Raw genomic sequence first — 25,579 nt, forward strand, 5'->3', positions numbered from 1 at the left:
AGTTTCCTGCCATTAGTGGGTCTCTAAAAATTTCTTAATTATCATTATGGAAAATGGTAATGTTCATTGCATTATGTTTGAATGGGGAAAAGGAGGGAAGATAGATTTATAGAATCTTCCAGAAAGCAATAGAGCTCTTCAGTTTGTAGTCCTACTTGGAAGATAAATAGCTAGTTAGGATTATTTTTTTTATATATTTGCAGTTTTAGATTTATGAGTAAAATTAGATCTTCAGGAGACTTCCACATTTTCTACACTACCAGTTTTGGATCTGTAAGATTTTTATTTTTATTTTTTATTAATTAATGCTATTATTCAACATAAAATTGATGCATAAAATGGACAAAAGTGACAGTAAAGACTTACATTAAAACTACTGTAATGGCTGTTTTATCTATTAGTCAAAGAATCCTGAAAAACTTTATCACAGTTTCCACAAAAATATTAAGCAGCACAACTGTTTCAAACCTTGATAATAATACAAAATGTTACTTGAGCAAAAACATAAGCATATGAGAATGATTTATGAAGAAAAATGTGCCACCATTACATTAGTTACATTTTAAAACAGGAAAATAAAAAAGTCCATTTTAAAATAGGAAACAGATATTTTTGGTGAGCAAAGAGACTTCTTTCAAAAACATTAAACATAAAGTCTTACCAACCACAACCTTTTCAAAGTTAGTGTGAATTACCACAAGGATGTGAGTTTATGTAATTTATTTAGTAGAACATGAAAGTCTCTTCAAGTAGTTGTAACATGTATGTTCTGTGTCCCCCCCCCCCCTTCATTATGTTTCATTTTGGTTTAGTCCTGTGACCTGGGGCACGTTCAAGTTCAAAACGGTGCCAGAGCCCGTCTACGGAGAGCCTGCCCACTCCCTATTAAGTCCTATTGTACCGAATTTTGGTTGTAGTTCCTCCAGAGTTCCACTGGGGGCGATCGCCCATGAGTGCAGAATGAATGGGAGTCTATGGGGCTAGACGGCTAAATTTGTCTCTTTCACCCGATTGCCGTTGAGAAATCTCAGATTCGATAGTAGGTTTTGCAAGTTCAACATGGGTTATAGGTCGAAAGTTGAATGAACGAGTACTTATGTCCTTTCGATTTCTTACAGGTTGAGTTGTTGTTGCCCATAACACGCTAGCATTCTGCCAATGAACGCTGATTGGTCAGTGAAGGACTGATTACGACCAGAGATACCGCTTGATGGCATCGTGGCATCCGAAGCGGGACCAGAAATAAACAAAACAAAAACTCTTCTAGCACGTGTATTTACCTGTGTCAGCTGTGTTGTCGATGCCTCAAGAGAAAAGAAAGTGCAGAGCGCGAAAGCACCAAAGTGACTGAAGGATTGCCGTAAAGCAGTATCTCTGGTCATACGATGTGTATGACGTCATTGACACTTTAAAAGACTTTTTAAAGCAAATAAGTGACTCTAAAAAATCTAACACCCAGCAATGTGTAATTTCTTTGCATCTCCTTTCGAATACAATATTCAAATTACTAGACAAAAAATTATATCCTGAGAAAAGTGGATTTTGATGGGTATACTGCCATAGACCTCCATTCATTCTGCACTCGTCCTGTGAGCGCCCTCATATGGGGCCAGAGTGGAACTGCAACCATTTCAGAAGCCGGAAGTGTACTGAGAGTGAAACTTCTCGCCTTATTAGACATTCTCTGGGCACGTTCAAGTTCAAAACGGTGCGCAACGTTTTCCTACGGTTTCCGGGTTGAACGTCATGTTTCCTGGAAACGGCGTGCACCGGTGTGCAACGGGGTTTGAGATACGTTTTCTCTTGTTTGGTGGGTGTGTCAGAACTGCAGTCCAATCAGCAGCAACATGTATATAAAGCACGCGGTATTAAAGTGAACTCGCACAATGGGTTCAAGGAAAGTAATTTACAAATGTGTTCGATGCAGCTCGGTATACGCAACAACTGAGGATATTAGAAGACATGTTTGTCGTAAGTTTTATTGTAAAAATATAGGATATCAACATAATGATATTTTTAGCTTCATTGCAAGTGTATGACATTTGGTATAGAAATAAACAATGGTAATTAAGTGCTTTTCCTAAAAATGAGAAAGAAAATACAGGGTATTAAAACAGTATGAACTACAAATAAAGTCAGTATGTGAGGCTAAATAGATGTGTTTTAGTCTGAATTAGGTAAGATGTGTGCTTCCATTTCAGTTTCAGCAATCCCTTCACTCGATTGGGATGTTCTCTTTTGTTCTGGGCGGCAAGTGCAGTAACTGTAACATCGGGCATATTTTGTAGTATTAAACACATATTTATACCGACTTCATCAGGCTCCGAAAATTCTTCACAAAGAACACAAAGAATGGCCTTCTCAGCTGCCATAGTTGCAACTCTTGCGTCATCAGAACAGTGTGTTCAACGCATCACCGTTTCTGTTTAAAAAACGTTTTGTCGGGGCTGAACGCAGCCCTGGTTTTCCCCAGTCTGTTTGATTAGTCATTTCATCCACCTGTTCCTTGTCATTCACTCATCAGCTCCCTTTGTTTTCCAGTGCATTTATACCCTGTGTTCTCCTTCAGTCTTCGTCCATTATCGTTGATGTTATGATGTGTTTAAGTGAGTGTCTCCTGAGTTTTTATATTCAATACTGTTATTCGTCTTGTCCGTCTCCATCGTGCTTTTCACTACACCACGTACCGTAACAGTAGTATTGTAAGACCTTGTTTTACTCATAAATTGGAAAACACTGTTCTAAAAACCTAATTAAATTTCCTGATGGGAATGCTGACCCACAGTGAATCAGCCTTCCGGGTAGACCTATACTAACCCACGTCATGACTGAACAGATCTATTATTTTTGGAGCTAAATCCAGGCAGATTGCAGTTTGATAGCAACTAGCTGTTGTGCTGATGTTAACAGAAAAAATAAGAGTTAATTTACTCTGAATCTAAAATGTCAAGTAGCTTTTAAGTGGTGGGTGCAATTTTGCCTAGTTCTAAAATGTAAAAACAAACAAAAAACCTCTTTCTTTAACCTTAAGCATGCCAAGGAAAGATTCTCATTTTTTAACATGACGGAACTTTTTTTGCTATTTGTCTGCCAGCATCCTCTCCGTAGGCTCAGAATCTTTAATTTCCCCCTCTGCTCGTTTCACAACTCCCAACATTTTGAAATCAGCTTAATTTTCTCCTCTTTGCTCGACAGACACGTCTCCGATAAGGCTTACATGCTGAGATTCCTGCTCCACTATACTGATGCAATCAGTACGTGTGCTTGATGCTCAGATAGCTGGTGCCTTTTCTGTCTTCCTCCCTGTCTCTGTCTTGCTCTATCTCAGCATGTAATTATGTGCAGCGTTAGATTACTTCTGAAATTGAATCCGATACAGACTACAAATTGCGTTACTAAAATCGTTATCTTTTAAACTAAAGCAATAATCCACCATTGGCAGTGAATTACAATGGTTTTACCATGGGTATAAGGGTGTTCTTAGGCATGAGCCATATGATAAAAAAACACTAATGTCCATTATCGATAACTGGCAAGTGGTAACGTTGATATTCTCCAAATGAATATTCATTTCTTACACTGTACATTAGTGAAAGACCTGCAAAAAAGCCATAAAAGGTTTGTACCAAATACTAAAGAAGTCTGTGAATGGTAGACACTTTTGCGACCAGTTCACTTCTCTTCACTTTACTTCAGAAGGCCTTTATTAACCCGCCAGAGCCGTTTTGAGCACTTTTATCATGGACGGGTGCACTTTGATGAAAATATATACCCATTGACTCCCATTATAAAGCCTGGAAGAGCCAGGACATTTTTTATTATTACTCCGATTGTATTCGTCTGAAAGAAGAATGTCGTAAACACCTAGGGTGGGTAAATCATGGGCTAGTTTTCATTTTTGGGTGAACTATCCCTTTAAATCTATTATCTATTCTACAAATATGTCATGCAAAAAAAGTATCATATAAGAAGTGTTTCATAGAAAATGTATTTACGAATGATTGTAATTTAACATTCACAAGTTTAACTATCAAATTTGATGTTTACGAAGCGTTTCGTTCCGTTTTGCACGCAAATCGTTTTCAACTGATTTGAGTTTTTTGGGGTTTGCTCCATACCCTTTCCAAACCCTTGCCATTGCTTGACCTTAGTTAAAGGGTTACAATTGTTTTCTTTTTTCAGTGCCCGACCGTAATGCTATCGCACTGTGACATTGTGTCTTGGACATCCATATCTACCCAGTCATAACACCTAATTTTTCAAGTGGACTAAGATATGATTTGGCTTCTTGATTTTCTTTCTATTAGGTGGCTACAATTAAAAGATGTGTGCAAGTGGTCCTACTTGCCTTTAAGTGATGGTGACACTGAACGCTACCTACTCATTGAATGTATGCAGTGTGGGCACTCTGAATGATTACCATTATTAATGTTATCTATTAGCTCAGCAGTTGGCCACTATCCTGTGAAACTCCTACTTCACTTACAGTAGGATTATACGCATTTTTTTATTGGCAGCTGAGAAAACGGCCAGAGGACAATTCAATTATGATGCCTCAAAACCTTACTATGTTAACTTTCCCTCAAGGCCAGAATTTGAAGTTGGGACAGTTTTCCATGCCAGAGCATATCCTAAATTAGTTAACGGCTCCCGAATTGCCGCTTACCATGTCAGCATGTATTTCAGTTACTTGTTCAGAGTTTCATCTAAGCCATCTAACTCTCACTAAATTGATGGAAAAACCAAGGAAGTGGTGTAGAGTAACTGTAAGAGTGGCCATCAAGCAAGCAAAAAAGTTTTCCGGTGTATATTGAGTATGACTTTAGAGTTCAGTTTTTGATTCTTTAGTATCTTCTGCTAACCAGAGTCTGCTTATAAAGAATAATGTAACCATAAAAACAAAACCCTGGACCTTTTATACAATTAGATACTAACTCAAATGAAGGTTGATCTTCTCCCACACATTAATCATTCATTAAAAACAGAGAAAGTTATGAGCATTTTTCATGCTGTAATATATTTTCTGGTCTGTATTCTAATGAATTACTAATTGAATCACCATATTTTTAGTCAAAATATTTAAAGCTGCAGTCCGTAACTTTTTGGGGTTAAAAATGATCAATATATTTTCAAAATAAATGTTTGAGCAAGTACATAACTAGCCAGTGTTCAAAACTATCTGCTTGCCTTAGCTCGATTCAAAACGGTAAGCTTGTAATAATGTTTTTAATTCCAGTGGTACTGGTGGATTTCCGCTGGAAATTCGAGCATGTCTTTGCGTCATTACGTCACATCTGTACACATAAAGAAGGTGTCTCGGCTAGTAGGCTATATTGCGTGTGAGGATGTTGGAGGTGGAGATTTAGGCTATAGGCTTTCCTCACAGCACTTGATATAATTAAACTTTTCAATTTGATGGCGGATCCAGAAAGGTTCAAACGACAATCACCAGTGACAACTGGAGATTCACCCGTTGTAAAATGCAAAAGACTTCGGACTTCAGAGTGGCTACAGAAAAAAAGAGACCGCAACCGGGCCCATGCGAAAACAAGGATAGATATCGGAAGGGCATTAAATGTAGTCACGCAATGCTGATGTTGTTAACATTAACAATTTGAGAACAAAGTATAATTTGCACGGTTTGACGTGATATGATAAGCGATCGTTAGATTTAATCAGCGCGATTTACTGCAATGCTTTTTTCCCCTTAGTTGGTCAGACCAGATCCACACCGCCGCGGTGACTGACAGTCGCACATTCTTCACAAAACATGAACTCCTCCGAGGCACAACCCACGTAAAGTTGATAATTCCGCGAATAACTGCAATTGCAGATTTCGAACAGAGATGGCGACAAAGAGGAAAAACTATGGACTGCAGCTTTAAAGGGATACTCCACTTTTTTCGGAAATATGCTCATTTTACAACTCCCCCAGAGTTAAACAGTTGAGTTTTACCGTTTTAGAATCCATTCAGCCGAACTCCGGGTCTGACGGTACCACTTTTAGCATAGCTTAGCACAGATCATTGATTCAGACGAGTCCAGTAGCATTTCTTTCAAAATGACCAAAGAGTTTCAATATTTTTCCTATTTAAAACTTGACTCTTCTGTAGTTAAACCGTGTACTAAGATCGACGGAAAATGAAAAGTTGCGATTTTCTAAGCCTATATGGCTAGGAACTACTCTCATTCCGGCATAATAATCAAGGAACTTTGCGGCCGTACCATGGGTGCAGCAGGCGTAGTGATATGACGCAGCGCCTAAAAATAGTCCCCAGCTCGGTAACTTCTTCCAACGTGACCGGGACTAAGTTTGTCTAACCTATTAGACCTATTTTCAGGCGCTGCGTCATATCATTACGCCTGCTGGACTCATGGTACGGCCGCACAGTTCCTTGATTATTACGCCGGAATGAGAGTAGTTCCTAGCCATATAGGCTTAGAAAATCGCAACTTTTCATTTTCCGTCGATCTTAGTACACGGTTTAACTACAGAAGAGTCAAGTTTTAAATAGGAAAAATATTGAAACTCTTTGGTCATTTTGAAAGAAATGCTACTGGACTCGTCTGAATCAATGATCTATGCTAAGCTATGCTAAAAGTGGTACCGTCAGACCCGGAGTTCGGCTGAATGGATTCTAAAACGGTAAAACTCATCTGTTTAACTCTGGGGGAGTTGTAAAATGAGCATATTTCCGAAAAAAGTGGAGTATCCCTTTAAGTATAGTGTTTAACTAGTTATCTTGCAGTCATTTAAAATGTGCTTTGTATAGAAAAAATTGTAAGGCTGTCTGAAACTTAAAAAATGGTGACAGAAGCTGGAGTGTCACCTCTTTTTTCCTGTCTTAACACTTTTTTTTAATGCATGATTTCACTTCATATCCCCAAACTATGTTTGAGACCAATTGTTTTCATCTATATTTGCAAATCCATGTGGTATTAGGCACCTTTAGGTAGATGCTTTTCAGTGAGAGAACAGTCTTGGCGTCCTTCTGACAGTTGTAAATTAAAAAGTCTTAGCTGTATCCAAATTGTGTACACACAATTTGAATTAACCCAAGCAAATTATCTTGGCTTACCTGCTAATTAGGCTTTAAATACAGTTTATCAACATATGCTAATTTCAGAGAAAAAGAGGAGCGCTTTAACTGATGCAGTAGAGATGGAACAGTTTAACACGTTCTCTCTTTTATAACAGTCATTAATGGATTTACAAGTTATTTTAGTTATTTAGTATTTTAGTTATTCCTTCTGCTCTATTAATACATCTAGGACTTCTGCCTGTGTGTGGAGCTTTCCTTTTATATATTTATTTTATATAATCGTAATATTGTAATATAATGGATATTTGATGAGTTAATATGTCGTAAACATGGCCAAATTATTCAAGTAGTGTCAATTTGTCAATCTAAAAATAATATAATTTACCTATATTATCTTTCATAACATGATCATAATTATCATGGTTGGCCAACATGTTAATATCGTTTCTAATATCTACTTTCTTTTTTTATGATCATGCTTCTTTCTTTAATCTGCTTTAATCTTATAATGGCTTCAATTCATACTATTCCTTTAAGTTATTCTACAGAATAATATTTGATTTTTAGAAAGTTTGAACACTAGAAGTTTCACTATCATTTTAAGTACACATTGAGCATGTAAACATTTTGTTTGACAGAGACACAAAGAATTTCTGATTTACTGCCATTTTTCAAAATGCCCATCTGATTCTTCCAAATGGCTAGATGTGAAATCCTGCTTGTTTCCAAGAGAAAGACAATGTCTGCAAATGAATGCATTTTTTAGGTAGCACTTTTGAAAATAAATTTCTTGGATCAACTTGAGTTAATCAGTCTGGGTTTAGCACAATGCTCAGTGAATCTTTTGTGCTTTTTTTTTCTCAGATTTTTTTCTTCTCTGTCTTTACTCTTTATTTTTCTCACTTTTTCTTTCTCTCATCCCTTTTTTATTGCTGCCAAAAAGAATAATGTTTTAGTCCCACAGGAAAATAGTCTTAGAGTAAAGTTTTACTCCCACCTTTCTTTACTGACATTTTGCATTACTCTTCTCAAGATCTGGCTCGCCTGAAACAAAACAAACTGATTCCACTATATTAACTCAATATTCAGAGATGATTTGATTTATTATTTTATTATAGGTGATTACATTAAAAGAATAGAAAAAAACAAAGATAACTTTCTGTGTACAAATGCTGTAGAACAAGTAGATATCCCCAAATTCAATCTATATTCATTGGCAAAAACCTTTAAATAAACCATGAAATACTTTGTTGCACAATGGTATATAAACCTCTTCCTGCTGTGCTGTAGTGTCTGCCTTAAGCACCAATAACATTTGTCTGCCACCAGCTATCACAAATCGCCAGCATCTCTTTCTCTCAGACTAGCGCTGTGACGCAAAATCAATGGAGCCTCTTGGGTCCTTCCATCACCCCAAATATCTGCAGTGAACTGCTGGTTGAAGGCATTCAATAAAAGAGTCCAGTTGCCTTGAGATGGGATTGCAGAATAGGGCGTGGAGACAAATGATCCTTGCTTTAGACTTAGAGCATGCAAGTTGCTAGGTCGGGTTTAGAGCTCTTACTGTCTGATAGATGGATGAGTGATGTCTTTCCTGTCTTCTCCATTATTTGGCAGTCATTGACAGCCGGATGCTGATGGAAGGACTGCAGAGATTTGGTGCCATCCCGACGTATCTTCCGGTCCGATATCAGGTGTTAAATGCAGAGTCTGCCTTCTTCCTGAAAGAAGCCAACCAGGACATCATGAGGAACTCCAGCCTGCAGGTTCGTACAGAACTTTTCTTTATCCAACAAGCCAGAAAGACGCCGTCGGTCAATGCCAGTTACGGACCGTTGTATGTGGAACAGCCCGTGCCCATGGAGCTTCTGGGCCCGGGACTCTTCAACAGCCCTTCATCCACGTCCCCATCATCCACTTCCTCTCCACTCTTTAGTTTTAATTGGAAAGTACAGACTTTCATTATCAGTGAGCGAATCCATCCCAGTTGGCCAAAGGTTCAGGTTCTCTTCTACTTAGTAGGCCGGGACTGGGACGACTACAGTGCCATGGACAAGTTGCCGTGTGTCAGGATGTTTGCCTTCCATGAAACCCAAGAGGTACGAGGCACCTGTCATCTGAAAGGGGAACTCGGACTGTGTGTGGCTGAACTGGAGCCACTGCCTAGCTGGTTCAGTCCCCCTAGTGTCATACCAGGTCGACAGAGATCTCCTGAGCTGGTTGAAGGCACTCCCGTGGAGCTGTATTACATGCTACAATCCACTGACACTGGGGAATGCAGCTCTGAGGACTCCCGCAAGACCAATTCCATCCGCACTGGCCAACTGGGTCCGGCCGGTTACTTCTCAGGGCCCACACCCATGCGCAGGATCGGCAGTGTACGGCTGTTCCAGCCACTCTCTGAGCTGCGTTTGGACAGTAACTTTGTGGTGATGGTTCCCTCAAGACCCATCAGGCAGAGGGAGACGGTGTCAGGCTTCCTCGCTGTCTCCACCCTTTCGTCAGTAGAGATCTTCACTTTAAGGTGAGTGAACCCTGTTAGAAATGCTTTTAAATATTGTTTTACTTTGATAGCTATGTTGACTTTGATAATTGATAGCTGCACTTGACATCCATTGATCACCATGTAGTATTTCATGGAAAAGAACCGATCTGACATTTTGATAATTACACAATATCTCTGTAAATGCAAAAAACCCTAAACAAAACTCTTTGACGACCATTTTTTGCTTCCAACCGTTAACCCCTTAAAACTGTTTGTGGCATCGAAAATGTTTCACCTGGAAAATTTTGCCAGGAATATCAAAAGTATCAAAAGTAAAAGTAAAATAAAATCAAAAGTATTTTATTTGAATTTTTTGGGAAGTTGTATACAAAATCCACTTGTCTTAAATCCACTTTGGTTTAAGTGGACATGCTGCTTCTGAGTCTGGATGAATAAATTGACAATTTTAGTTTCTGTATGGCTCTTGAATTTTGATGATTTCATGCTCTCAAAATTCATTGTGGTTGGCACAAACCGTGTTTATCATCACTGCATGTGAGGCAAGACTTCCCAAAGTCCTGGGAATATCAAATAATTTCAAAAGTGCTACTTCTCGGCCTGGAAAAATCCCACAAATTAATAGTCTTAAAATGTCATGGAAATTACTATAGTCTACTTCAGTGGTCCCCTTTGTAGCATTTTCTTTTCCCCACGGCACCCCAAATTTTGTGTCATTTAACGACTTTTTACACTCACTGAAGTTAGCTGAGCAGCGTGTGGGGCATTCCAAAATCACATATATCCAATCAAAGAAAATGGTATAAAATGAGAAAAAACACATTTCAAGAGATTTATCATAGCCTACTTGTATGTGTGTAAATGTTTGTTGATTTATCATAAAACCTCAGAATTTCATTATTTTGCATTATGTTCATGATGACTGAGTGATTCTGATGAGGACACCAACGGCACTTAGTGATTTTGACCCATACATAAAATTAAATCTAGATGAGAAAATTAAGCAATAAGCCCTGCGAAGCCGTGTTTTACAGTGGATTTAGAACAGCTAAAGGGTGTTGTTAGGCACGACGCGGAGCGGCTTATTGCTTTTATTAAACGGTTACTCCATTAAAATATTTATTTTAATATTTATTTTATTCATAAAATAAACACCAGCAACAAAAAAATAACGTTATAACACGTTTATTCCTCCGCCAAGCAGTTTAGTTCCAAAGAGGTTGCTAAGCAACACATGCAGCAACAAAGAATCACAAACGGTTGCGGATGTAGTGTAACGACGCCCAGTTCCAGGAATGCACTAATATTTTGTTTGCAACAATTATTAGTTAACACTAAGTTGTTAACACTTCGGAAAAAATTATTTGTCGTTACACTATATCCTTACGCATCGCTTTCTGCCAGGACTTTTGAAGTGACGTCAGGCAAGTGTTATTTAAATAAACTCCCGATGTACTTACAAACTTTCCAATGCCTCGTTTTATGAGTACAGAACCTATTTGTACTACTGTATAAGTTTGGTACCATTCTGGGCATTATTAGTGGGGTAATTTACGAGATACATCATAGGATCCGGCTGATTTCTCTAAATAAGCTCTTTAATACTTTAATAATGTTCGACCAAGGGAAAAAGGTTTCTGGGGGGGGGTGTTTAGCTCGAGGTCATGGTGCAAAGGACCCTAGGTTGATTTTACTCCGAACCATCCCTATAATTAGTAAATGCAACTGAATACAAAATAATTAATCAAGGAAGAGCTGTGTAAACTACACAATATGATTGTTTGAAATTAATTTTTCTTACAACCCAGTGTGTAAAAGTTAGAAAATTCTTTATTGATTCATTGAGTGTTGAGCTCTAATTAGAACAAGCGGATTTGATGAAGCGACTAAAGACATTCTGTGCTAGTGAGTAAATGACCGTGAGAGAAATGAATGTTCACTCCTGTTTGTATTCTCACGCCTGATATCTAAATTATGCTTTGAGTTATACGCTGACAGCCTTGGCAAATTTGTCAACCTCGGTTAACATTAGCTTACAGCCGGCCACTATCTCATGCGTGATTAATGAACTTTAAGCGTTCCATTCTCAATACAAACCAGTTTGCAGCTATCTAATTCACTTGTGAAAATGGGTGTTTACTAGATCAATGAATGAAGCTTAGCATGCAGAAATAAAAACCTCAGAAATTAATTGCCTTTGATGTAGACCTAAATAAAGAAGCTCCTGGCTGATGCGTTGTTTTTGGAAATGTTCTCCAAGGGTGCTCTAACATTAGAAACAGTAGTTTCTAATAGAGTTATCAGGCCAGCTTTAATTAATGCAGAAAGAAGTTAAGTCCTCAATAGCAAGTACATTTGTGATGTCTTGGGTGATGTTGTGCTGTGGGAAACTGTTCAGTGATGGTGATTCCTCTGTAGTTCCTCCTGTGTTCATACAGGGTGGTGATAAGATCCTATATAAAAGGGTTTGTTTTTTTGTTTTTTTGCCTTTCCTCTACTTGATGCCTAAATGTCTTTGTGATGGCTCCAAGTCCCCTCAACCCCTGGAGATAGGCACAGCTCTGTTCTCAGCTTGGAGTTCCAACCAAACAGTTTTTTAAATAGTGACCAGCTGAGCGCTGCTGATATGGCTGTTTCTCTAGGGTCCCTGTCTGTTGATGTGTCGTGTATGTGTGTTGTGTATGTGTGTGTGTGCTGGGGGGAGGGGGAGGTTACGATGGGCGGCGGAATACGGTTCAAACCCGTCGTGTCGCTGGTGGTGTTGGAGCCAGATCTCCTCATCTTATCATCAGCCTATAGGGATAAAAATGCTCCCTGATCAGCTTTTCCTTGCCTAACACAATCAGGGTAAAACAGAATAGCTCCTGAGAATCGCATTTAACTGCCGGACTTTCTCCAGGACGGCCTGCAAATAAATACACCATGTACAGTGAATTGGTGGATTGATATTTTCAAGTCCTCCTTCCTGTTTTTTGCCGCACAGATGGATGAAATGGTTTACATGGGTGAACTGCTACTGCAAATATCTATAAATAAATTATTTAATAATTAAAAAATAAGTATATTTAGGTACATTTAGATAAATGTTCAATAATATATAAAATGTTCAATATATAAAATTATGATTATTATTGTCATTATAGAAATAAAAAATAATTATTAAAATTATAGTTATTATGATAAAATATAATTAATAAAAAAAATTGAAGCAGCGGGAATGTAAGCCTTTTCATACAAATGTTCCCACTTCCCACTCTTTTGTGAGAGGAATCACAGAGAAAACGGATACTCTGAATTTTTTTTTTTTTTTTAACAAGATTGAGCTTTCAGATTGCATGAGACAGTCATTCTTAAATTTCTAATCAACCAACATCTTTAATCTTTCCCTGAGAATAGATCTCCTGATTGTAATGTTTATTGGCGATGATGAACAATCTCTGAAAGTCATGGTTTTAATTCTTAGGCCAGTGTTTTGTATTTGGAGCTTGCACTTCCTTGCTTTTTGCCTCATTAGCGGTTTGGAGATGTTGAGATGGGATTTATACCTGATTCATAATGCAAATGGAAACACGCTTCCCTCACAAACAAATTAACAACCTCTCAAAAGATAAATAGCCCCTGCTGTATTGTAATTTTGACTAAACAATCTTACACGTTTCTGCATGTCCCAGTGGAATATATGCTAATACATGCAAATGAATTATCGTTCCTTATGGACCACTTCTTATTTTGCTGCTGCAGAGAGATTTTTCCTCATCCAATTTTAGTCAAATTGCGTATACACCATTCTGATGAGTACAAATGACCCAAAGTTGATTGGCTCTGTCATTTGACTGGTTCATAAACATGAATCTGTCTTGAATTTGACTGTCAAATAAATGAATGACGGTGAATATAATTATTGCATTTCACTTTAATAGCCTTGTGGACACATAATTTGACTTACTTTTTGAATAAGCAAAAGATTTACAGTTACAGTGCTATGCATAAGTTTAGACACCCATGCTAAAGTTGACTAAAAAGAGGAATAAAAAATCATCTTTTGGAAATTGAACTTAATGCCTTAATTTAAAAAAATTAGGAAAAATCCAACCTTTAAGGACACCAATTTTCTTTGTGAATGAATAATGTATCGTAAATAAATAAATGTTCTTCCTTAAAATACAGGGTGCATAAGTTTGGACACCCCTATGTTAAATTCCCATAGAGGCAGGCAGATTTTTATTTTTAAGTATTTTTTTTTTTTTTTTTTTTTTAGGATACTATGCATCCTGATAAAGTTCCCTTGGCCTTTGGAATTAAAATAGCCCCACATCATCACATAGCCTTCACCATACCTAGAGATTGGCATGGGGTACTTTCCATAAGATCATCTCTCAATGCAAATCAAACTAGCTATTAGGCTAACTGAAATAAAACCATGCCAATCTCTAGGTATGGTGAATGCTATGTGATGATGTGGGGCTATTTTAATTCCAAAGGCCAAGGGAACTTTATCAGGATGCATAGTATCCTGGATCCATGAAGTAACTGGCCTTTAAAAATAAAAGTCTGCCTGCCTCTATGGGAATTTAACATAGGGGTGTCCAAACTTATGCACCCTGTATTTTAAGGAAGAACATTTATTTATTTACGATGCATTATTTATTCACAAAGAAAATTGGTGTCCTTAAAGGTTGGATTTTTCCTATTTTATTAAATTAAGGCATTAAGTTCAGTTTCCAAAAGATGATTTTTTATTCCTCTTTTTAGTCAACTTTAGTATGGGTGTCTAAACTTATGCATAGCACTGTAAATAGCTGATTGAAAGGCCGTCCATAATGCAGTTTTCACACTGTTGCACTCAAGCACAGCAATTCTGTAGATCCATTGTCCTCTGTTGAATAAACTGTGAAAAATAGACGAATACATTTATACGTATTTTAATAAATTTTTGACATAATACTTTAATTCTTTAAGAGACAGTTTACCCAAATATTCTGTTATCATTTGTTCATCCCTGGGTTGTTCCAACACTTTTAGAAAAAAGGTTTGATGGGTTTCTCGGTTCTTGACTCAATTTTAAAGAACCCTTTTTTCCAAAAAGGATATATAAAAGTAGAAATGTCTTGCATGATTGAATAATACTTCCATGTTTTACAGGGTTTTTGTCAGTTAAGCAATAAGCCCCGTGAAGCCGTGTTTTTCAGTGGATTTAGAACAGCTAAGGGGCGTTGTTAGGCATGACGTGGAGCGGACCCCCTTAGCTGTTCTAAATCCACTGTAAAACACGGCTTCAAGGGGCTTATTGCTTTTATAAAACGGTTACTCCATAAAAATATTCATTTTAATATTTATTTTATTCATAAAATAAACACCAGCAACAAAAAATATGTAAGGGATAATGTAGAGCGAGGCGGTTGTTATAGCGAATACAACCCCGACAGGCTGATCAGCCTATCAGCCTTGAATCAGCCTGAAGGGGTTGTATTCGCTATAACAACCACCTCGCTCTACATTATCCCGCTTATTACATGGCTACCCACCAAATAAATCAATAATTTGACACAAAATATTGATTTAAAAAGGAGTTTATTGATTTAAAAACTATTGTATTGCTTCCGCTAAAGAAAATAGTCCGTTTCGTCTCTACGGTTAGAAACCTGCGTCCATAGCAACGCTCTGTTTTTCATGGCAACGGTGTGTTATACTTTGCAGCGGTCTGTTATCAAGAAATAACAGACCGCATTCTACATTGGAATTCAACCAAGCCATGTAATAAAACGTTATAAAACATTCCTCCGCCAAGCAATGTAGTTCCAAAGAGGTTGCTAAGCAACACATGCAGCAACAAAGAATCACAATCGGCAGTTGCGCAGTAATACTAATGTAATGCGGTCACAGGTGTATGTTTGTTGAGTAATTTACAACGGCTTTGAATGTGGCTCAACCAATCGGAATCAAGGACTGGAACTATCCGTTTTATAGGGTTTGTTTTCATCCGACCGAACATGTTCAATCAGCGTTTGTCAGTGTCTGTTGGGGCAGTGTGAACATGACAGTTATTTTTCATAAAATTCTAAATCCAATGGCCAACTTGTTTGTTGCTGTTTGTTGCCGTTTGTCTGTGCGGTATGAAGAAATGCGTTTTTGTAAGAAAAATATCCATAATTATGATTTTATACACTGTAATCAGTAGCTTCCTGTAATGGCCGTCCGCGTGTTCACGAGAGAGTTCGAGTTCCGCTATAGGCGTAGCGTAAGCTTAGGTGAGAGTAGATGCCTCTCACGGTTCAAACAAATAGGGCTGGGCAACAAACTCAAGCTCCTCCGATCTTTTTCTTTAGAAAATGTTTAAAAAAAAATTGTTTTGCTCATGTTCGTCAGTACGTCATGCGTTGGGTCAGAGGTCACTCTTCCGCTGGAACTAGACTTGCGTACGGCAGACTGGAAGCTAGTGATTACGATTATAAAGTTATAAATATGGATATTTTTCTTACAAAAACACATCGCTTTGCTTCAGAAGGCCTTTATTAACCCCCTGGAGCTATATGTATTACTTTTATGATTGATGGATGCGCTTTCTTGGGCTTCAAAAAAAAAGAAAAAATGGTTTCATTCACTCCCGTCATAAAGCTTGGAAGAGCCAGGATATATATATTTTTTAAGATGACTCTGATTGTATTTGGCTGAAAAAAGAAAGTCATATACACCTAGGATGGCTTGAGCGTGAGTCCATTATGGGATAATTTTTGGGTAAACTAACCCTTTAAGGGTGAAGCCAATATGACTTTCTTTTTTGTATGGAACACCAAATGTCTTCCACATAAACTGTCCAAGCTAGGACTGCACCAAAATAAAAATTATATCCGATATAGATCAGACAATAATTATTTTTGTGTTGTGGCTGATAGTAAAATTCTGTTCTAGTTTGTCTAAATATATTAAAAAATACTGTGAGACACAAAAAAATAAAACTTGTTTTTAAATTTTAAATAATTTATTTAAAAATACATTTAGGGATCACAAAATTATGTACAGTATGAAAAATGGATTTTCATTTTGAGATTTGCTAAAGATAATATTTAACATTGTTATCACATAATTGGTGTTTTTAAAGGTGTTAGATGACTGCAAAGGTAGTCTAACTGTAAAAATGGGGTAAACATCCAATATCGAACAATATGTTAAATGAAAAAAACAAAAACAAATAACAGATATGGTCCCAATATTGTGCCTTTCTGTACAATGAATGTCACTGGTGACCAGTGACCGCAGCTGTCCTTGGTCCCAGTTCTCTTTCATTGTATGAACAAAATATGTGTTTCTTCATGATGTTTCTGAAATGGTGTTTCATTCGTCCACTGTTTGCCTCTCTCTCTCTCTCTCTCTCTCTCTCTCTCTCTCTCTCTCTCTCTCTCTCTCTCTCTCTCTCTCTCTCTCTCTCTCTCTCTCACACACACAGATTGTTCTATGCATTTTTTTTTCAGTTTCCCCTTAGAGAAAGCGCTTTGAATTGGTCTATTCACCGATGTATTGAAAGCTGCAAGAGCCACTGAACTTGATTAGTTGCCATCACAGTTTACAGAGCAATTCCTCCCAATTTCCTTCTGCTCCTCCAGGGTCGCTGGCACGTGTTTACTTTGAAGGCACTGACTCTCTTCATCTGGCCATTAATAAGTAATTAGTGATTTGTGCACAGGGGAAACTTATTCGCTCTCAAGCTCCATTTTGATTTGCTTGTCGCACAGGCTCCCTTCACAAAGCAATCAGCGGCTGCCCGCAGCGAATAATCCTAGTGCGCACATTTCTTGGTAATGATTTTTAATGCATCCCCATCCATGAATCTCTCAACCTGCTTTCAGCACGGTGGCTGTCATTATTTGACTGAAGGCACCGGATGATTCTTTTCCTTAATTATTATTCACTTCGCCTCATCACATGTTTTGCACAGACCTGGGGGGTCCTGAGAGGAATGGGCGTTTTTGCCTCTTTTGATGGGCTCGTTGTGTAGTTCGTTAAGCTAAACCCTGATCAGTATTACTAACATTGAGTGCTGTGGATGGTCAGCACTGCGCTCAGATGCTTCTCGCTTTTCCTCCCTGCAGTTCACAGCAGGCCGCCACTGTTGAGTAAAGCTGTTTGTTTTCTGACTTGAAGAACCAGACCTATTCCCAGAGAGAGAAATTGTTGTCCATAATAGTGGTATATGAAGTTTGCTAGCCTAAACTTAAACTTTATTTTGTCTTTTGCAACATTCACCTGAAAACTACAACTACTTTTTTTTAAAAAAAGTATTTTTTTGTACTTTGAATTTTTTTTTTTTATTATATACATTTTATTTCTTATTTTATTTTTGGACAATATATTTTTTTTCAGGTTTTTGAACTAAGTATCTTACCAAGTATACATGATACAAGGATACAGTAAAACAGTAATATTGTGAAATATTATTACAATTTAAATGAACTGTTCCCTATCAGTTGCTCACGTTCGACGTTATCCCAATTACGCCGTCACGTCGGCGTTACGTCTCCCGTTCCCTCTTTCAGGGAACGAGGGTTACATTAGTAACCGAGACGTTTTCTATTTTAATATATTTGAAAATGTAATTTATTCCTGTGATGGCCAAGCTGAATTTTCAGCACCAAGCAATCCAGTCTTCAGTGTCACATGATCCTTCAGAAATCATTCTAAAATATTGTTTTTGTGCTCAAGAGACATGAAGACAGAGTGCATCATATTTTTTATTTGAATGTTTGGTTATGTATTTGTAATATTTCTTATACATCAGCTATTTATTGGTTATTTGCTGTAAAAACTAACTTACTCATATCGACCAGATTTATATAAATGCAATTTGACCGTATGGGTCAATATTGAATATTTATTGGCTGATATTGGATGTTTAATTATAAACACTCATTTCAGCCGGTTCCATAGATCTAACATTACTTTCTCTGGTTTCAAGTTTGCTAAATTTCTACTAGTGCTACAACCCATCTAGTAGATGACACTTTGTATTTTAATTTAGCATTGTTTTTTTTGTTTTTTTTTGTAGTAGTAGTAGTGTGTTAGATTTCTAAACTAATTTGTAGTTGATACATATGGGAATATTATATGCCAAAAAAGAGAAACCACTGAGTTATAGACATTGAAAAAATTAGTTTCAATACCTTAGGCCTCCTGTACTCCTTTTTTTGATCACTGCTGGATGGGGAGAACGATTGGAAGACTTAAATAATGAAAGATGTTTCCCTAGATGGGTATTGGTGAAGTGTGCTTCAAGGCTCGGGAATGACCTCATTCTGGCCATCAGCTCCACTGAGCCTGTTTGGGAGGTTTGGCCTTTATCTCTCGCTTTAAGCATGCGATTTGGAGCAAAGCCCTCAGAAGCTTCTGGAAGAGTGTGTAGTTGGGTGGCTAAGCTCTTGATCAGCTCGTGGGGATCTTTTGTCAGGTCCAATAATCCCAGAATCATCAGATAACAGGACATGCATTGATGACCACATGATGGTTTAATCTCTGTGGTTGCAAAAGTGTTAAAAAGGGCTATTTATAAGGCCTAGATACAAAGCCATAACAAATTAAAGTGAGCCCTACTCGCTTCTGTAGACTTTTCAAAATCTGACTGTAGACTCTTGTAAAAGAATGAGAAACCCAAAATTGTCTGTGACTGCTGATCTCTGGAACCTTCACCAGAACTCAAAATTCTGTGAAGTATACAGTGGCTATTCAGTTATACAGCCACTTCTGCTTCTCACAGTCCCTGTTTTTTTTTCTTTCTTTCTGAATGTCTCCTGGGATTCTTGCACTGTCAGCTTTATTTACTAACATGAACCTGTCAGAATTTGTACTGTGTGTACTGTTAAATAAACGATATCAGTGCATTCCCCAAAGAGAGCCTGTCCCAAGTTTATCAATGATCATTTTTCATTCTTATTTCTAAAAAAACAGTAAAATCCTGACTGGTTCAGGTTAGTAAATAAAGCCGACATATTTACTAACATGAACCTGTCAGGATTTTACTGTTTTCAGAATAAGAATGAAAAATTATCATTGATAAACTTGGGACAGGCTCTCTTTGGGGAATTCACTGATATCATTGTTTATTTACACACTTTGTTTGGATTGTTTTAGCACCTGATTCAAATTATGATTTAGAACCCGAGGAATTATACAAATCAGATGACAGCACAAGAACGGTGCTGAATGTGATTAGCATGACATGGTTTCAGACCTTGTAAGCTGGTTCTGCAGCAAACTACTCTTGAGTAGGTACTTATTTTGAATAAGCAATAACTTCACAACTGCTAAAAAAGTATGTTCTATGTAGTATGAATGTGTGTAGTATGAATGTAATCTAGACGTACTACATTCACTATGTTTTCATTATCATGTGACCTACCAGTGTCAGTTGCGTCGCTTCACTGCCATTCACAAATCTTCTCCTGTGGCCTCATGGGATAGTAAAGTGTCCATCGTATTCACTGTGATAGAAATATTTTATGTAATGGGTATTTTCAACTTTAAATGTACAGAGAAACGCAGACTAAGGATGCTCAGGTCAAAGGCCATAGATACTTAACCATAAAGTGCTTAACACAGTAGAACTAACAGTCATATGACTAGCTCAGATCATTACAAACCCATCACCAGAACAAATCACATATATTTTTCTATTCAGGAGACTCACTAGGTCGTTGTGGCCAGTGATCTCCCGGCCGTGAATAAAACTTCATTTCTACAAAGAGCAACTTGGGAGTCGTGTCAGGTATATGTTGCACAGCTGAGAAATAGATTCTATGCTCAAAAGAAAACAGCAGAACATCAAGTGTGATTGAGGTAGTAATAGAAGTACTAAATATTTTATGCTCAAAAGACAACAATAGAACATCTATGTGCGATTGAGGTAGTGAAAGTAGCTTCATCGATGGGATGCCGTCACCTTACTTCAGGGAAGTATTGTATTGTATTGTATTTTTAACAACTGCAAGTTGTTTAAATTGTCTGTGGTAAAGAAGTCAGATTAAGTTTGTATTCAAATTAAAAATTTCCAGAATCTCTCCAGAAGTTGTAGGTCATCCGTGTACTTTTTACGTTTTATGAATACTGTGAATTTGGACGTGCTACTTTTGTCACACTGTTTTTTGTCTTCTATATAGTAGTAGTATAAGTGTGTGATTTTTGAATGCAGCATTTTTTTTAACAGTCATTTCTTGTTGGCAAATGCCATTTACACTAACTCCGCCCACTGATGTCTGGTTGGTCCAGACAAAATTACGGATTTGAATAAATATATTCATTTACACTTTGTTATTGCATACCATTTAATTTATAAATAAAACAAATAAAAAGGTTTAATAGACATTTAGACATAGCCGAATCGTTGTCATTTATGAATAAGATTGCGTTGGTGTTTAAATCGAGATCGCAATCTTTTAACGATTAATTGTGCAGCTTTACTATGATCCATAGAAAATGTACACAAACATCTTGTTTGCATGAGAAATGCAAAAGTGTTGCTACTGTTGAATGATTTTGCTCCTTTGCTTTTGTTAATTTAAAAAAAAATTGCATTTCTGCTGAATGTAGAGTTTGTATACGGTAACTTGTGATTCGGTAGCTTTCTTTACCGTAATATTTCAGATATTACAATGAGAGAAGCTGTATCAGTTAAAACAGTAGTGCAAAAATGGCTTCTTCCCATGCTTTTCCAATTTAAACTCTAAAAAAATACTCACATCCCAATAGCCTGACTCCGCACGGACATATAGGTGGTTTCCTGGCCATAAAAGGAGCTGTAGCCAATGTAATCCTGAACAAGTACCTTCCATGTTTAAACATAGACCCTCTACGCCTCCTGTGCGGTCATGCGTAGCTCCAGTTCACAGCGCGGCATTAATGAGAAAGATTAATCCTGCGTGTGTGGTGCGTTTCATCATGCCTTTTTACCTACGGGCTACACATTAGACTGAACTGTTTTGGACCATTAGATGTGGTCCAATTGTACTCCACTAAAATAGTATCACAGACAATAACCTGTAGTGGTGCATGAAAAAGTAAGAGGAGCTTACTCAAGAGGAGTTTGCTGTTTTTTGAAAAAGCAATTAAGAGTAAGTCCAAAAAATATTAAAAGCCATAATACATCCATGGGCAATTTTAATACTATGTGAGTATTATGTGATACAGAAATGTTATAAAAGGAACATGCACATTTAATTTGTATATTCCTTTAATGTATGAAAAATGGCAGCCAGGGACAATATTATGCGCTGACAAAAATAAATAATTTGAATAATTTCATTTCAGTTGACAGTTTGAACGCATTAATAGAAATGTACCAACTATAATGCTATTTTTGCTCTTGAAGTTCTGTCAATCTTGTTTGTAGCGAGATCATGAGAAATTATAACGCACGAATCTTCATCATACCTATGAGCGACACAGATTCATAACTGATTTTGGACCATCAGATGCGGTTTCATTGACATATTCTCCGAATTTCCCACAGAAAACAGCATATATGAAAAACTAAGAGGAGATTCGGTTTGATGTTTCATGAAAAAGCACTTTAATATTAAGGCACTTCAGAGCAAGTCTAAAGAAATATTAAAAGTAGTAGTACATCCAAGGGCTATTTTAATGCTGTGTGAGTATTATAAGTGATACCGAGGTATTTTTTGATATATTGGAGGAGCTGTTTTACCCGTGTGTTTTTTTTTATTTTTTATTCCAAGGGCATGAAGTTAGGCAGAGACCTCAGGATTACAGAAAAGCTGAAGTCTACAAATATACTCTCGCACATTGCCTGTCATGCCTTTGAGGAGTTTTCAATGGCCTCTGTAAATATGCAGTAGCAGAGGGGGAAATATGTCAAACATAAGCTGTGCTGTGAGCATTTCAGCAGCGAATAAGCAACACATGCTAAAATGAAGCCAGCTACCTTGTTAAAACCCACAGCTGCCCATGGCACTTCGTCTAATGCCTTTCTCAGCAGAGAGGTCGAACCCTGGGGAGAGAGAGATCAGACAACTGTGACCCAACAAAGAGGGGATGTCGTCCTCCAGCACTCGCACACAGACACCGATCGCAAAGTTGCTTCCAGACCCATAACACACACACTTGTCTAATGTGATAATAGGAGTTTATAGGTGGTCACTGTGGGAATGAGCTGTCTGGAAACATTGTCTTTTTGGCAGAATCTGAAGGTTGTTTAGATAGCGGTTCTAATGCTTGCAACCATTGTGACCTCCAAACATGTGTTATTCACCTGAATATAACTTGGGTGTTTGACATATATGGAACAGTTTCTGTAAAATATAGCAGTTTTTGCCACAGAGATGTTTTGTCATTGCGTCAATTTGTAGGCTAACCCAGAAGGCTGATTCACAATGGGCTCCCTCTGGAATTTCTAATGGGTTTTTTGGAATAGGCGTTTTCGATTTACTAGTAAAATTAGGTCTGTGGTTTACATCACTTTAAGAGACTTTCACATTTTGTTCTACTACATAAAATGACATACATTCATTCTCACAAATGTGAGTTTTTGTGTGCTTTAAAAATGTAAATGGCTGACTAGATAATAGACCAGATCACTAAAATTCATATTAACCCATGTGTTCAAGTGAAGGGAAAAATATGAAGAAAAAAATTACGTGTAATTTTAAATGCAGTAACATTTTGTGTGTTGAAGACAATAGAAAGGCTCTTCAAATCTTGTTAACCAGACCTTTTACTAAATGGAAAACCACTAGGCAATACAAAAAAACCATTACTACTAATTTTCAGGGTTTTACAAAATGAACCGCTCAGTTAAGAGATTATTTTAAGGATTTAATTGCATTCATATAATTTTCCCCAAAAGGTTAAATTAAGATTTGGTGAATGACAACCTAAACCAAACGCAAGATATATATTTAAGTGCATTTTTTGCTCAACATTATGCTTCCCAGATATCAACATTAAATATTTACTGATGGTGAATTTTAACCCAATCTATCTTTTCACAAGGTTTATTTATTTATAAATGTATTTATTATAGAGGATTGCATCTGAATCCTAATTAGACTGAGATTTAGATACAACAGTTGATGTTAAAATACCAAAAGTGCATTTCAGTTTGTTTTTTAAATTACAATTTTAACCTCATTCCTGTAAGGTGCTCTACAGAGAATAATAACAGAATGCAATAACACATTTTGGAAGGGAATGAGGAAATTATCTAGGAATGGAGATGTTGAACCTGATTCACATCCTTATAAAAGTTTACCTGGCAAATCATCAAGAAATCTAAAACCATCACAACAACTCCAGATAGCAAATCCCAAAGCAATCCTCAAAGAATTGCAAGCACGCAGAAAGGATGACACATTTCAGAAAAGCAAACAATTTTTTAAATGTGTTTTTCTATTTTCAAATGCTCTTTTACTCTTTTAGTGGTGAAAAGAATAGGGGAATATGCGCTATAGCTCTCTGCCTTTTGCATTTTCTTCTAAAGGCAATTATTTGTGCAACACACTCACACACACACACTCGCTGTTCTACCTGCCTGGGTTCCCTCTACTCTGCTCTGCACCTGCTGATGTGATTGTTCAGCACTGCCCATCAGTGCACATAATGAAGTGCAAATCAGGCTAATGTGCTCACTGATGCGCTGGCTTTTAAAGATCAGCTCAAATTGATTTAGTCCCAGCACCACTGAGCCATTAACAGATAATAAAATGGAATATAACAAATATATGCGTCCAGGGATTTACAAAAAAAAAAAAAAATCATTCCCCTCCGTCATAAACAGGATGCACTATGATGACATCCAACTAGGATGTTTATTTCATCAGATCAAGGGGAAGGGACATTTTGGCCCTGTGCCATTTAGGATAATTTACCCAGAAATCCCTGTTGTTCTTCAAGTACAAATGATGTTTATATTATACAGTGTGCGAGGAACATTATTAGCAAATTATGCTTTAAAAGATGGAGTGTGCTTTGGGTTTTATTAAGCTTCACAGGTATGCCAAGAAAGTTGTAGCCGTCAGCAAAAGGAAATTAAACTTGTAATTTAAGCGCATGAGAAAAAGAGAGAGAAAAAATAAACACACTCCAGGCAGTTTAGTTAAGTTTAGAAGGCTTTTATTTTGAGGGCATACTAAAGTGTTTTTGGCATCGTTCCATTGTCAGAGCATGTAAGAGAATCACCCAACACTGAATCAACTTTCATGGCAGATTGCGGAGGTGTTGAACAAATGATCTTAAAAAAACACTAAGCAATAACTTTAGCAAACAGTAATGGCTTAAATTGTGTTGTCTCCAAATGCTTTTTCATCTAATTTTATGAATTTTCTGCAGAATTGCTTCTGTTATCTTCAGCTTCATTTTTTTTTCAAGGCACACAAGGGTCACCGGGTTACTTTGGGTGGTGTGTGAATTCTGTATAAATAAAGAATAAGGAGCATTGAGTTTCTGAGTACATATTGCTTAACAAACAACATTTATTTTAATTCAGAAATTTTTGCACTTTGACTTTTATCAGTGCAATTCTGCTGTACTGTTTTCTCACTAGAAGTATCTGTCAAAGGCTCATGGTCGTATATCTTTACAATTTATGATCTAATTAGAGAACATAATGAATAGTCAATGAGTTGTAACCATCCTTATTGAAATATTTCGATGATTGCGGAGACTAATTGTTGTGGTAATGACTTTAGATCAACGTTATTTGCATATCTCTGTCTGTTGATTTGTCATTTGCATCTTCTTAGCATTGATGTAAATTGGTCTCTGCTTTGAAACGCATTTTCTTTTTCTTTTTTTTTCTTTTTTTTTACATTTCTTTCCTCTCTGATGTGCTGACAGAAGTCAAGGTTAAAGACTTATTCCAAATGAAATTTTGCATAAGCGGAACAAGTAAAATAATGGTAATCAGATTTGCCATAATCTCCTGCAATGCTTTGCTGTTTGCTCTCCGAAATGCTGAAACACTCTACAACTAAACCATGTTTAATCCTCCGTCACAAAGTTATGTCTTAAAAGCAGTCACACACTTTTCTTCATA

General features: G+C 37.1%; 1 protein-coding gene across 1 annotated transcript in view; it reads left to right on the forward strand.

The window, feature by feature from the left end:
* Window positions 1-25,579, forward strand: part of LOC311276666 (transmembrane protein 132C) — a 135,970-nt gene that overhangs the window by 36,330 nt on the left and 74,061 nt on the right. Inside the window, exon 2 of the mRNA XM_084386456.1 lies at window positions 8,661-9,567. Within this exon, the coding sequence (XP_084242582.1) occupies window positions 8,661-9,567 (907 nt within the window). The remainder of the gene's footprint in view (window positions 1-8,660; window positions 9,568-25,579) is intronic.

The sequence above is a fragment of the Rutilus rutilus genome, assembly GCF_951802725.1.
Source record: "Rutilus rutilus genome assembly, chromosome: 18".
NCBI classification, from domain to species: domain Eukaryota; kingdom Metazoa; phylum Chordata; class Actinopteri; order Cypriniformes; family Leuciscidae; genus Rutilus; species Rutilus rutilus.